A 15460-nucleotide genomic window follows, 5' to 3' on the forward strand; every position below is an offset into this window, starting at 1 on the left:
GCTATTTCTATGCGCGAGCAGCTCCTCTCTGAACAACAGGGCATCTGTTCTCCAGCAGGTCCAGCTGTTTGTGGGGAAGAGCTGATTTGGCACATGCACACATGAACCAGCGCCACTTACCCTTGGTTGTCTCGCTGTCTCGGACCATGAAGGAGCCTATCACGTTCCCAGGACTCAGCAGCTGCCGCTCAGCATCCTTCCTGCTGACGCCTCTGAAAAACCACCTGGGGGGGGCAACAGTCACAAGACAGGAGGGTGAGCAAGCCAGATCTGGCTTTGCATGCGCTGCGCACCTTCCCAAGCAGGCAGGGGCAAATCGGTCCATTTCAGTTTCTCATTTTCCCAAACTTTAGTTTGTTTCTCCACATTTCCACATCAGTTTGCAATTCTGTATTTATTATTTTCCTTATACATACTTTTGCAATACAATACATTAAATCACATAAATACCTCTAGCTCTGCCGAGAGTGCGACTTCCCTCCCTCCCTTCAGCGGGTATCTCTTATTTTCTTATATTGCGTATTCTACTTTTTAACCTTCTACCTGCCATACATTGTAAGAGCTATTTCAATCCTGCCAGTCTTTTTAAAGTTTTACAATTATCCTTTATATACACCATAAATTTACTCCAACTTTCTTGAAACCTCTGATTGTCCTGATCCCAAATTCTTCCCATCAGTTTGGCTAGCTCCGCATAACTCATCAATTTTGTCTGCCACTCTGCAATAGTAGGAATTTCTTGCAGTTTCCAGTTTGGGGCAAGCATGTTTCTTGCCGCTGCTGTGGCGTACATAAAGAGTCTTTGGTCCGCTTTCTTAATTTCTTATTTATTTTTTTAAGTCCTTGTGAAAACCCATCAAGACTTGGGTTGATACTAGTGAATTCTATGCTGGTGGAAGCTGGCAGGGCTAGGTGGAGAGGGTCTTTTGCCCCTGTTCACTATCCCACCCCCCCCCCCAGCACAAAGGGCACTTTAATTGCAGTCCTAGATAAGCGCCGTGCAGAGAAGACCCCCTTCGCCACCCCCCAGCAACAGAGCAGACTCACTCCTCCGTCTCCAGGGAGTTGACTCTGGCGACATAGTTGCTGGGGATATAACCCTCTTGGCCTGTCGAGAGGGCTTTGGCTCTCCACCACTCGCCCGAGCTGCAGAGAGAAAGAAAGAGAGAGGAAGGGGGAAGGAAAGAGGTCGAGAATATCAATCTTCTGTCACTGAGGAGGAGCAATCACACGCTCAAATGGCAAGTTCAAAAACGGGTGCTCAGAGAGGCATTCCCCGCAGCGACGCCCCTGCAATGCAGACCGCTTGCTGCTGAGGTTTGCCAAAGGCCAAAACGTAATTGAGGCATGATATAAGATGCTGTGCTTGGGTAGATGCTAAAATGCATCTTAAAGGGTATGTGGCAAGGGTTCAAGGGCTATGAGCCACAGACTTTCCCAGGGTCCACCAACACGTGTCTATGTAGTTGTCTGAATGGGCTGCAAAGGTCTATGACTGCATTCAATTCAAAGTGTTGGTGCTGACCTTTAAAGCCCTAAACGGCCTTGGTCCAGTATACCTGAAGGAGTGTCTCCACCCCCATCATTCAGCCCGGACACTGAGGTCCAGCTCTGAGGGTCTTCTGGTGGTTCCCTCACTGTGTGAAGCCAAGTTACAGGGAACCAGGCAAAGGGCCTTCTCGGTGGTGGCACCTGCCCTGTGGAACACCCTCCCACCAGATGTCAAAGAGAAAAACAACTACCAGACTTTTAGAAGACACCTGAAGGCAGCCCTGTTTAGGGAAGCTTTTAATGTTTGATGCATTACTGTATTTTAATATTTTTTTGGGGGAAGCCCAGAGTGGCTGGGGTAGCCCAGCCAGATAGGCGGGGTATAAATAAATTATTATTATTATTATTATTAGCACATGGCACCCCCCAAAGAAACCTGAGAACGGCAGTTTGTAAAGGGTGCTGGGAATTCCAGGATTCTCCGGGGGCAAGTCTACCTATGCTATGGATTTAAACAGGTTTTATAATCCTTCCTTTTTCCCAGGGGAAATACCTCTGCTAGGTAAGCTTAGAATCTGTCAAAGGGAGCTGGAAACAGACAATTCAGTACCATAAACAAACTACAATAGAGAAGAAGAAGAAGAAGAGTTTGGACTTGATATTCCGCCTTTCACTCCCTTTAAGGAGTCTCAAAGCGGCTAACATTCTCCTTTCCCTTCCTCCCCCACAACAAACACTCTGTGAGGTGAGTGGGGCTGAGAGACTTCACAGAAGTGTGACTGGCCCAAGGTCACCCAGCAGCTGCATGTGGAGGAGCGGGGAAGCGAACCCGGTTCACCAGATTACAAGACTACTGCTCTTAACCACTACACCACACTGGCTCTCAATACCCTGGAAGGAAGCGACAGCTGGTAAAGAGGTATACAACCAAAGTTGCTTTGTAGTGTAGAGATATGAATGCCTCTACATGCTTTCTGCATAAAGGTAAAGGGTAGAGGGACCCCTGACCATTAGGTCCAGTCGTGGCTGACTCTGGGGTTGCAGCGCTCATCTTGCTTTACTGGCCGAGGGAGCCGGTGTACAGCTTCCGGGTATTGTGACCAGCATGACTAACCCGCTTCTGGTGAACAAGAGCAGCGCACGGAAACGCCGTTTACCTTCCCGCCGGAGCGGTACCTATTGATCTACTTGCACTTTGACGTGCTTTCGAACTGCTAGGTTGGCAGGAGCAGGAACCGAGCAACGGGAGCTCAGCCCGTCACAAGGATTCGAACCGCCGACCTTCTGATCAGCAAGCCCTAGGCTCTGTGGTTTAACCCACAGCCCCACCCATGTCCTTTTCCCTTTTCTTTTCCCTTTTCTTGCGAGGAATCCTATTCGGAATAAGGGAATTTCCCTTTAAAAAAGGGAAACGTTGACAGCTATGGCTTTCTGTGTCTTAGACTTGTAGCATAGAAGTGTTGAATGGTCTCTTTAAATTTGAAGGTTCATTATGGTTCCACGAGGTGTGTATTTCTTTAAAAGCCAGAGCAAATAGCATGACTTAGTTTTACAGCCGTGGAGCAGTATAGCAGGTGCTGTTAAGTTGTGGTAATTAAGCTGTTGGGTATGGTATATAAAGAGCAGCATGCAGCTCTCTCAGGACCCTGGTGGATGGGTCGTGATTATTGATATATTGTAATTTAGTGTAAAAGGAGTTTTTGTTTTTGTAGCTAAAACCTAGCAAAAGTTATTTTGCGTTTCTTGAATGTGTGGTCTCCCCAGCACGCCTTCTGCGGCGCAACTAATCTGCAAATAGCCACTAGGAAGTGTACTGTATTATATATTAAACATATTTTTATGCTATTTAGCAAGAACGCAAACGAACTAATAGATAACCCTTACCCCTTACTGTGCGAGGGGCGAGGGTGGATTTTTCACACCAAACTGAAAGCAGGCAAAAAAACCACCCCTGCAGAGCTGCCCTAACACTTATGGGGATCCAGCCGATAGGATATAACAAATTGGGTCAGCCAGATTCCCAAAGAAAGCAGGCGGCAGATCAGGGCCCCCCAACACTTACTCCCAGATTCAGTGGCGTAGCGTGGGGGGTGCCAGGGGGGCCGGCCGCACCGGGCGCAACATCTGGGGGGGGGGGGCGCTCGCTGCCTCCGGAGTCGCCGAAGATCCTCGGGCGCAGGCTGTAGCGGAGCCGCATGTCTCGCGGAACCGACGAGCTGTGCGCACGTCCAGGCTGAAGGCGCCCGGCAGGCAGCGGCTCTCAGCACTTGCCGCGGAGGACGCGCCAGGCAGCCCCTCCTCACAGCCCCGCCTCCGCCGCTGCTGCTGCTGCTGCAGCTGCTGGGCCGTTGCATTTTCCTCGCCTCTCTGCCCCCCTCCTCCTCCGCGCAAGCGGCGTCGTTTGGGCGGCAGCGCCAGCGGCAACTCGCAGGTTAGGGGTTAGGGGGGGCGCAAATTACTTGCCTTGCCCCAGGTTAGGGGGCGCAAATTACTTGCGTTGCCCCGGCTGCTGACAACTCATGCTACGCCGCTGCCCAGATTAGACCCCCCCCACCTTCGCTCAATAAACAGCAGCACTAGAGGGCGTCTTGTACTTACTTTTCTAGGACTTTGAGACGGTCGCCCTTCTGGAAGTTCAGGTCTTCCTTGTGGATGGCTTCATAGTCGTAAAGAGCCAGAACGATAAACTCCTCTGTTCCTGCGAGAAGAGCAAGGGTTGTATTCACACAAAGACAGTGTTTACTCTGGATGCAGGGACAAACCTCACTTCGCCGGCAGCTAAATTATTGCTAAGTTATTGTTGCTGAATTTCCTCATTGACGATTTTATTCTTCTATCTTTTTTTCTTTTTTGTAAACCACTATGATTTTTTATTTTTGTTTTTGCAATTGGTATATAAACGTTACAAAATAAAACAAATAAAACCAGCTGGTTGATAGGCAGGTATGGATGTGGAACAACGGACGCGGGTGGCGCTGTGGGTTAAACCACAGAGCCTAGGACTTGCCGATCAGAAGGTCGGCTGTTCGAATCCCCGCGACGGGGTGAGCTCTCGTTGCTCGGTCCCTGCTCCTGCCAACCTAGCAGTTCGAAAGCACGTCAAAGTGCAAGTAGATAAATAGGTACCACTCCGGTGGGAAGGTCAACAGCGTTTCCATGCGCTGCTCTGGCTCGCCAGAAGCGGCTTAGTCATGCTGGCCACATGACCCGGAAGCTGTACGCCGGCTCCCTCGGCCAGTAAAGCGAGATGAGCGCCGCAACCCCAGAGTTGGTCACGACTAGACCTAATGGTCAGGGGTCCCTCTACCCTTTATCTTTTTATGGGTGAGGAAAGCTGAGCCCCTGGCTGACAAGGAGACATATGTCTTTGCAGCACACAGCTCTCTGATGTAGGCCAGGGGCCATAGATCTATGTGTCTCCCTCCCGCCAAGACAGACCATAGAAGCAGGTATACATACCATCGGTTACGGAAGGCTTCGGTTTGCTGGGTGCTGTGCCACGCTGGGATGCAAGAGAACAGAAATAATTTATGAACAGGAAAACAGAACCTTCGCAAGACAGCATTTCTAATCCTCAGTCTGCTCCACAGTCTCTGTAGCACGCTTTGCCAAGCTGGTGCCCTCCAGCTGTTTCAGGAGACAGGTCACATCACTGCCGGCCTTACGGAAGATGGAGTTCTTGTTATTAACTATACCAAGAGCACACCAAGAACTCAGGCCAATACAGTGGTGCCTCGCAAGACGAAAAGAATCCGTTCTGTGATTCTCTTCGTCTAGCGGTTTTTTTCGTCTTGTGAAGCAAGCCCATTGAAGGATTAGCGGATTAGCGCTATTAGCAGCTTTTAGAGGCTTTTAGCGACTTATCTGCTGATTGGATCAGCTGATAAGCGGCTTAGCGCTATTAGCGGCTTTTAGCGGCTTATCTGCTGATCGGATCAGCTGATAAGCAGCTTAGCGCTATTAGCGCTATTAGCGGCTTTTAGCTGCTTTTAGCAGCTTATCTGCTGATCGGATCAGCTGATAAGCGGCTTAGCGGCTTAGAAAAGGGGGGGGGGAGAGGAAAAAAAAAAACCCAGCAGGAATTCGCAAGACATTGTCGTCTTGCAAAGCAAGCCCATAGGAGATTCATTTTGCGAAGCACCTCCAAAACGGAAAACTCTTTCGTCTAGCGAGTTTTCCGTCTTGCGAGGCATTCGTCTTGCGGGGCACCACTGTATAAGTTTCAATAGTGGGAGTGGTCCCTACTCGCAAATCAATAGTCAATTGTAACAAGAACTAATCCATTCAAAAGTATGTATTCTGACGAGGATTGCAACCTCAAATAGAGATTACAAACTCAAACTCATAAGGATATGTATAACACAATAATCCGTTACAGAATTAGAGATAAGAGTTTATGAGTAGGGATAAATTCATGTTAGTCCATAATCAGGTTTGACGTGAAGGTCTTAGTTTCAATCCTTGAGCAGAAGTCAGAAGTCAATGACGGATCAGAAACCAGGAAAGAGCCCTTTTTCGATGTATTCACCTTCATCAGCTGGAAGTATCAAATATTACATGAAAATACATTTAAATTCTAAATTAACATAAATTGTAAAACAGTCATAACTCTATTTGAGTTTGTAATTCTTGTCAGAATACATACTTTTGAATGGAGTAGTTCTTGTTACAATTGACTATTGATTTTTGTGAGTAGGTACCACTCCCACTATTCAAACTTATATTGGTCCGAGTTCTTGGTGTGCTCTTTTCTCTTGGCCTTACAGAAGATGGCATAAGCTCTTACGGCTTAGAGACTGCTTCCTCTAATGGTGATCTCTAACCCCCCAAAAGCTTATCCCATCACAAATATACCAGCCTTTAAAGCTAATGCTTCAAGAGTTTGAAGGGACCCCCAAAGGTCATCGAGCCCAGCCCCCTGAAATGCAGGAATCACAGCTAAACAATCCATGACAGATGGCCATCCAGCCCTCTGCTTAAAAACCTCCAAGGAAGGAAAAGTCCACCACTTTTGGAGGGAATCTGTTCTGCTGTCAAACAGCCCTTACCATCAGAAAGTTCTTAACACTCCGTTAAATACCCTTAACACTTCATAAAATACCGTATTTCTCGCTCTATAAGACGCACCAGATCACAAGACGCACCTAGTTTTTGGAGGAGGAAAACAAGAAAAAAAAATATTCTGAATCTCAGAAGCCAGAACAGCAAGAGGGATCTCTGCGCAGTGAAAGCAGCAATCCCTCTTGCTGTTCTGGCTTCTGGGATAGCTGCGCAGCCTGCATTCACTCCATAAGACACACACACATTTCCCTTTACTATTTAGGAGGGAGAAAGTGAGTCTTATAGAGCAAAAAATACGGTATCTCTCTTGACTTTTTCTTTGAGACTGGCAAGTAATTTAGACTTACAGGGTTAGTGGGGTCTGGCATGTAATTATTCAGATCACTCAAGCTCTGGCGAGTTCCTGAGTCTTTTTCATCGAGGTTTATTTCCTTGGATTTCATGCAGCCCATTCTGGGGGGGGGGGGGGGGAGAGAAGAGATTCTAAGCCCAGGCTCTAGATGAAAATACGTGTTTTTCTTTATTTATCTAACAAAATTTATGTACCGCTTGATGGTAAGGAAATCTCCAAGCGGTTTACAGAGATATAAAACAAAACATTAACATTGCTGATTAAAACAAGTAAAAGCAGGTGGTTTAAAATATTCAGAAGATTGTTAAAATCAACAGCAGCTAAAAAGAAATAAAAGACGTGTAACTTCGACACGTCTGTAGGCTTGCCGAAATAACAATGTTTTAAGTCAACTGTCAAAAAGTACAGCCAAGGTGTCAAGTGGCAGGGAGTTCCAAAGTGCAGGTGCTGCCACACTAACAGATTGGTTTCTTGCAAGTGCAGAACAAGTAGGATGTTGTGCAGTCAAGAGGGCATAGCCCACAAGTAAACTGGTCCCAAGCCGTTAAGGGCTTTGCAAACCAATAGTAACACTGTGAGCTTTTGTGAGCAACCATAAGCTTCAGAGTTTGCATCCACAAGCGCAGCACCCTCAGCGTCCGAGTTGAGCTGCACCCAATTTGCATCCCAAACAGACCCTTTCTTCTTCTGCCCTTGTAACTCAAGCCAACATAATTCTGGAAGCTTCAAGCTAATCCCGTGGCCCGTCCATCATTATTGAAATAGGCAAAGCAATATTTAAAAGACTAACCCAGCGGCGGTACTCCTGCTGCTATCAGAAACAGGAATCTTCCCTCACAGATGGTCAGAGTTGTGAGGCTGCGCAGCAGGTGAAAAATTCGGGAGTGGAAACCGAGTTCCCTGCACACAGAAAGCAAGCCCTTCAGGATCTTGCCTCCAACTTTTCACCATGTCTTTTCTGTGTGCAGGGAAGTGTTGGCTGTGCGCTTATGGTTTGTTCAGGTGGAGGCCTTCACTCATGTGGTGCTACACCCTTGCGCATGAATCCGGCTGGCACAATAGGAGTGTGGACCAGATGAGCCATTGGCCTGATCCAGGAGACTATTCTTTTTTTGTTTTAAATCATTTTATTAAGAATTTCAACATAACAAATTATCAAAACATATCATCTTCATTGTTTTCCCCCCTTTCCCCCTTCCGCAACCCCAGGAAGAACCCCCAAGACTTCCCTCAGCTCCTCTCTCTGATTTTTCAACACATGTTATTCTCTGCACATTGTAAAATTGTAAAGATCCTCAAATTCTCTGTCTATTATGTTAACAATCAATAAATTTGTGTATGTTTATTCAAAACCTGCCAAGGAGTCCTATTCATTTTGTTGTTTTTTTTAAGTAGTTTGTAAAAAGTTCCCATTCTTCTTTAAAGTCACAGTTGTCCTTGTCTCGCAGTTTATATGTCAACTTGGACAATTTTGCATAATCCATCAATTTCTCTTGCCACTGTTCTTTTGTCGGGATTTCCTCATTCTTCCATCCTTGTGCTATTAAGACTCTTGCTGCCGTTATCGCATACACAAATAAATTCTTAATTTTCCTTAGCAGGTCTTTTCCTACAATCCCTAACAAAACTGCTTCTGGTTTTTTTTACAAATGTTAATTTGAACATTTTCTTCAACTCATTATATATCATTTCCCAGAATTTTTTAATGTCTCATATGTAAATAGATTCTTTATTTTCCTTGGCAGATCTTTTCCTACAACCCCTAACAAAAATGCTTCTGGTTGGTTTTTTTTTTTTTTTTTTACAAATGTTAATTTAAACATTTTCTTCAACTCATTATATATCATTTCCCAGAATTTTTTTATTTCTCTACATTCCCACCACATATCATGAATAGCAGACTATTCTTAACACCTTACGCTCTCAGGAAAAACACTCACCCCAGAGCATTATCTCCCTACGAACCGTGGCCACCACAATAACCACAGAGCTGTGATAGGAGGCAAGTGGGGAAAGGCCATTTCCTTCGCCGCTGACATGATCCCCTGTAGACATTTAACATCCCCTCTCAGCCTCTGAAAAGCAGAATCATAGAATCATAGAATCATAGAGTTGGAAGAGACCACAAGGGCCATCGAGTCCAACCCCCTGCCAAGCAGGAAACACCATCAGAGCACTCCTGACATATGGTTGTCAAGCCTCTGCTTAAAGACCTCCAAAGTAGGAGACTCCACCACACTCCTTGGCAGCAAATTCCACTGTCAAACAGCTCTTACTGTCAGGAAGTTCTTCCTCATGTTTAGGTGGAATCTTCTTTCTTGTAGTTTGGATCCATTGCTCCGTGTCCGCTTCTCTGGAGCAGCAGAAAACAACCTTTCTCCCTCCTCTATGTGACATCCTTTTCTATATTTGAACATGGCTATCATATCACCCCTTAACCTCCTCTTCTCCAGGCTAAACATGCCCAGCTCCCTTAGCCGTTCCTCATAAGGCATCGTTTCCAGGCCTTTGACCATTTTGGTTGCCCTCCTCTAGACACGTTCCAGTTTGTCAGTGTCCTTCTTGAATTGTGGTGCCCAGAACTGGACACAGTACTCCAGGTGAGGTCTGACGGTGCTCTCAACTCAGTGGATCCAGAGGCATGGCACACAGGGAACAGAATTTGGCCACCGGCCCAAAGCGGCGCCACAAGGATACGAGATAAGCTTTCCTCAGCACAGCGGAAGTTGGTTAGGAGGAAGAGAAAGTTTCTTCTCTCTCTCTCCGGGGACAGGAAGAAGCACACACACAAGCTACCGGTTTCAATTGGCCTCCGCCTGCTAGCATTTGGGGTTTTGATCTTTACACATTGCATTTGTTGCAATGGCGGCCTCCAGACGTTTGCGTGGCAACTCACGCCAGCTCTGGCCGGCACGGCTGCAAGTTGCCCCCAAAACATCGGGGAGGCATTTCTCCTCTTGCGCCCTCGGTGCCAGTGGCAGCAATTTTAAATCTTGAGTCGCCAAGACTTCTCAAACTGCTTGCAATCAGTCGCCAAATGCGCCTGGCGCCTGGCTAATTTCGAACGCTGGTCAGAAGCCGGGGAAGGGTGACATGCAGCAAGAGGGCAAAAGTGCCTCTGAACATACTTGGGACAATAGACCAAGGCACTGCTGGGGTGGAACTGTGTGTTTCGGGGAAATTAAGCCCTGTTCGCAGCACTGTCATAAGTCGCTCCACACACTGGTCCGTCTAGCTCAGCCTGTCACTTTGCAGGGGTTCGCACTAGCGGAACTTCAAAACGGGAAGTTCTTTTGCTATAAAGTGCTGTTTCATGCCACCTCAATCTCTGAGCGGGGAAACGCCAAGGCTTTCTGGGCACTTACTCAGGGTTCAATTTCCTCAGAATGAAGGTCAACAGAGACTGAGGTATTTTGGATACAGTGGTACCTTGGGTTAAGAACTTAATTTGTTCTGGAGATACGTTCTTAACCTGAAACTGTTCTTAACCTGAGGTACCACTTTAGCTAATGGGGCCTCCCACTGCCGCTGCACCGCCACCATGTCATATCTGTTCTCATCCTGAAGCAAAGTTCTTAACCCAAGGTCCTATTTCTGGGATAGCAGAGTCTGTAACCTATAGCGTCTGTAACCTGAACCGTCTGTAACCCGAGGTACCATTGTATATGTAAAAGGTAAAGGACCCCTGGAGACTATGGGGTTGTGGTGCTCATCTCGTTTTCAGGCCAAGGGAGCTGGCGTTTGTCCACAGACAGCTTTCCGGGTCATGTGGCCAGCAGGACTAAACTGCTTCTGGCACAATGGAACACCGTGGCAGAAACTAGAGCACATGGAGACGCTGTTTACTTTCCTGCCACAGCGGTACCTATTTATCTACTTGCACTGGCATGCTTTTGAACTTCTAGGTTGGCAGGAGCTGGGACAGAGCAACTGGAGCTCACTTTGTCGCGGGGATTTGAACCGCCGACCTTCCGATCAGCAAGCCCAAGACGCTCAATGGTTGAGACCACAGCACCACCTGCGTCCCTAGTCTTTTGCATATATGGCTTTATTTACACACAGTGGTACCTTGGTTGTCAAACTTAATCCGTTCTGGGAGTCCGTTCAACTCCCGGAAATGCTCGAAAACCAAGGTGCAGCTTCCGATTGGCTGCAAGAGTTTCCTGCACTCAATTGGAAGCTGTGATGGACGTTTGGCTTCCAAAAAACGTTCGCAAACCAGAACACTCACTTCTGGGTTTGCGGCATTCGGGATCCAAAACGTCCGAGTACCAAGGCATTCAACAACCAAGGTACGACTGTATCTACAACCTGAGCATAAGATAAGAGGGGCTGACAGCATGAATACCCCAAAGGATCTTGCTTCTCAATGAGTCACTGCTTTGAACCCAGCACAGAGCAAGCAGGTCTCTGTGTATCCAGCTTCCTGCCTGCTTCCAGCTCAGCTCACACCCCAAAACTCTGGCAGTTGTTCTCCTACCTAGCAGCTAGGAGATGAGGGGCACCTATCTGCCCAGATGGCGCCACCACTCAGTTGTAGTTCTTGCAACCTAGCTCATTTTTTGAGGTGCTGACCAGGACGCTTAAGTGGCCTGCAGAGGTCATTGTCCTAAGAGAATTGTCTAACTAGTTTGGCGAATTCCTCTGTTAGATTCTCTTCTTCTTCTTCTTCTTCTTCTTCTTCTTCTTCTTCTTCTTCTTCCTCCTCCTCCTCCTCCTCCTCCTCCTCCTCCTCTTTGGCAATCACTTGTAGCTGAGTAAGATTGTCTTCCATGAAAACGGTTTTAACAATGAGTCTGTAAGTGACTATGGAGGCCAATTCTGGATCCACACATCCTTCCACAGTGGGGACATTGGTTTCCAGGTGGGAGTTGATCACAGTGTGGATTTGCCAAGCATGCCTTCCTCCTAGCACGTTTTTCCCTTGTGTCCTGAGTTTGAGTGTCTTCAAAGCCCAGGACACCTTTGGTAAAGGCTGTTCTCCAACTGGAGCACTCACAGGCCAGTGTTTCCCAGTCGTCAGTGTTTATATTACATTTTTTAAGATTTGCCTTGAGACAGTCTTTCAACCTCTTTTGTTGACCACCAGCATTACGCTTTCCATTTTTAAGTTCGGAATAGAGTAGTTGCTTTGGAAGACGATCATCAGGCATCTGCACAACATGACCAGTCCAATGAAGTTGACATTGAAGAATCATTGCTTCAACACTGGTGATCTTTGCTTCTTCTGGTACACTGGTATTAGTTCACCTGTCTTCCCAAGTGGTGTGTAAAATTTTTGCTGGGACAATTATTAATCAAGATACAAGAGATGGGAGGAGGAGGAGGTCATGGAAAGAAGGTAATGAAAGTGGAGAATTTGAAAATGATGGTTTTATAGGATTTGCTGGGACAATTATTAATCAAGATACAAGAGATGGGAGGAGGAGGAGGTCATGGAAAGAAGGTAATGAAAGTGGAGAATTTGAAAATGATGGTTTTATATTTTTTCTTTTTATGTTTTTGTCTTTTTTCTCTGTAATTTTGTTTTTTTTTTCCTTTGTAATTTTTAAAAATTATTTTCTCAATAAATATTATTTTAAAAAAATAAAAAATAAAATTTTCCGGAGACACCGTTGATGGAATCTTTTGAGGAGTTGGAGATGGCGTTTATAAGTGGTCCACGTTTTACAAGCATATAGTAAGGTTGGTAGCACAATAGCTTTGTAAACAAGGATTTGGACCCCAAGAACTGGAAGGGACTCAGGACATCATCCAGACTGACCCCCCAAACCGACGACAGTGCAATATTAAGCATTTTAATGTATTGCACATTTGCAAATGTAGGGCCAACAGTATCTCCAGGTAGGCCTTCCTGAGCTGTCAGCTGTCAGTGTGTAGAACAAACTAAGCTAGATCAGACCCTCTGAGTGTCCCTATTTTTCAGGGACAAGCCCAAATTTACAGAAGCCATCCCAGTTTCTGATTTGATCCCGGAATTTCCTCCTTTTCCTTAAAGGTAAAGGGACCCCTGACCATTAGGTCCAGTTGTGACTGACTCTGGGGTTGCGGCGCTCATCTCGCTTTACTGGCCGAGGGAGCCGGGATACAGCTTCTGGGTCATGTGGCCAGCAGGACTAAGCCGCTTCTGGCGAACCAGAGCAGCGCACGGAAACACCTTTTACCTTCCCGCCGGAGTGGTACCTATTTATCTACTTGCACTTTGACGTGCTTTCAAACTGCTAGGTTGGCAGGAGCAGGGACCGAGCAACGGGAGCTCACCCTGTCGTGGGGATTCAAACTGCCAACCTTCTGATCGGCAAGTCCTAGGCTCTGTGGTTTAACCCACAGTACCACCCCCGTCCCCTTTGGTTCCTAGCAGTGGTTTAAAAATAATTTAAAAAGAGAACTTGTCTTTTGGCTCAACAGATCTGCAGACAAGGCAGCCCCTGTGCACTGACCATGCTTTTGCATGAGGAAGAAGAACTTTCTCGGGAAATTAAGACTTTTCCCCACAGTGCATAATTTCATTCAGGGGCCCTGCCAGCTCCTTTTTCCTATGGTGGCCACAAGTGTTCCAGTAAATATACCCTCAAAAAACTACAATGCCCAGGACAGGGGGGTAGGAGATGCTTGCTCAATTTTGGGTCCCCAATCTCTCTTTTTTCTGATCTTTTAGATGTGGCAGCTATTAGGTGTTACGCTCCTGCCTAACGGCAGCCATTTTGTGACTGGCGCCCCCGGAGTCTTCTGAAGTTTCCAAATGGGTCCGTTGGCCAAAAAAAAAAAAAAAAGGTGGGGAATTTAATTCTTTGCATTCACTGCCACACAATGAGATAATGGCCTCCACAGCTTTGTGACTTTAAAAGGGGATTAGGCCAAGGCTTCTCAAACTTTCTAACTCCAGGGGGCCTGTCTGAAAAGTCCAAAAATTACTGAGGTTCATCCCCCTCACAGAGCTATAATTCCCAGAATGGTTTAAAAGCCAATCTCTCTTCATAGCGAACTCTGGGAATTGTAGTTCTGTGAGGGGAATGGGGGGGGGCGTCTCTTAGCAAGTTTCACAAACTACAGCTCCCAAAATTCTTTGGGGAATACAATAGGGCTGTCTAAAGTGGTATCACAGAACTTTAAAAGTATGGCATGAAAGTTGCCTGAAATTGTCCCAGTTGGAAAGGGCGCATGTTGCACTTTTCTAAAAGAAAGAAGGAAATCTGTTTTTTTTAAATAATAATAATAATTATTATTATTTATTTATTCCCCAGCCACTCTGGGCGGCTTCCAACAAAACACTAAAATACAATAACCTATTAAACATTAAAAGCTTCCCTAAACAGGGCTGCCTTCAGATGTCTTCCAAAAGTTTGGTAGTTATTTTTCTCTTTGACATCTGATGGGAGGGTGTTCCACAGGGCGGGCACCACCACCGAGAAGGCCCTCTGCCTGGTTCCCTGTAACTTGGCTTCTCGCAGTGAGGGAACCGCCAGAAGGCCCTCAGAGCTGGACCTCAGTGTCTGGGGAGAACGATGGGGGTGGAGATGCTCCTTCAGATATACTGGACCGAGGCCGTTTAGGGCTTTAAAGGTCAGCACCAACACTTTGAATTGTGCTTGGAAACATACTGGGAGCCAGTGTAGGTCTTTCAAGACCTACTTGCATCAACACATTTTTCCACTTAAGCACCATTGCACAAGTATTTTTTAATTGGCAAAAGTGGGTGCAAGTACAAATTATGAGATCAATTCGAATAAAATGGTGCTGACGAGACAGGGAATATTTTCAAGGTGTGCTGAAGTTGAGGAGTGACAGCAGGGGCTCACCTGTCTGAAACATCAAAGCTGCCGAGTCACGCTAAAGCCGCCTGCATTTGCAGAGAGAATATGCAAGCGAATCTTTTGGCCACTTAGATCCCGCAATTCCAACCATATGTGGCTAGGGGCCGGCTGGTTGAAATTCTGCAAGTTAAATGCAAGCAAAGCGGAGAGCTTGAAAGCTCTTTCCACACCACGTAAGCCAAGCAGAAACAGCGTGGTATGAGCTCTTCAGCTCTCTGCCTTGCTTGGAGGGGGCGGGGGCGGGGTGAGGGGCAAAGCCCTGTTGGTGCACCAATTCTGGAGTGCTCTTGCGAGGTCTTGCTGGGCTCACATGAGCATCCCTGGCCTTCCGGAGCCCATGCGCAGAGCATCCCTTGGCCTCTAAGAGACCTCGTGCTCTGTTGGAGCAAAACCAACCACAATGGACATACTTCACCCACCAGGAGAGTTGTTAGGGGGTAGACCAGTGGAGATATGTCTATGACACACACAACACACTCTGCACAATTTGCTCAGAAGCATTCATACATTATGAAACAGCTAATGCAAATTTGTGCCCTAGACCTATGTGCAATGCGCCTGACACTAGGAACCATGGTTTGTTTCCTCTGTGTGTTGAGGGGACAGGACAACCCACCATCAACTATGGTTTACTGTGACGTGCCATTTGGTCACAGAAGCAAACCAATATTTCATTTTATTTATGAGAGAGGAAGAGAGATGATTTTCAAATATACCAAAACTAAGGAAACAACAATAAGAA

At 46.6% G+C, this 15460-nt stretch overlaps 2 protein-coding genes across 2 annotated transcripts in view; both read right to left on the minus strand.

Moving 5' to 3' along the window:
* Positions 1–15460, minus strand: part of CCM2L (CCM2 like scaffold protein) — an 881881-nt gene that overhangs the window by 833933 nt on the left and 32488 nt on the right. The gene's annotated exons all lie outside the window — the stretch shown is intronic.
* Positions 1–15460, minus strand: part of HCK (HCK proto-oncogene, Src family tyrosine kinase) — a 40543-nt gene that overhangs the window by 23452 nt on the left and 1631 nt on the right. Inside the window, exons 2-6 of the mRNA XM_083507471.1 lie at positions 6900–7005; positions 4951–4993; positions 4090–4189; positions 1048–1146; positions 121–224 (exon numbers count right to left, since the gene is read on the minus strand). Of these exons, the coding sequence (XP_083363597.1) occupies positions 121–224; positions 1048–1146; positions 4090–4189; positions 4951–4993; positions 6900–7004 (451 nt within the window). The 5' untranslated portion in view covers position 7005. The remainder of the gene's footprint in view (positions 1–120; positions 225–1047; positions 1147–4089; positions 4190–4950; positions 4994–6899; positions 7006–15460) is intronic.

This window comes from Podarcis liolepis (assembly GCF_965112155.1).
Source record: "Podarcis liolepis genome assembly, chromosome: 6".
Classification (NCBI taxonomy): domain Eukaryota; kingdom Metazoa; phylum Chordata; class Lepidosauria; order Squamata; family Lacertidae; genus Podarcis; species Podarcis liolepis.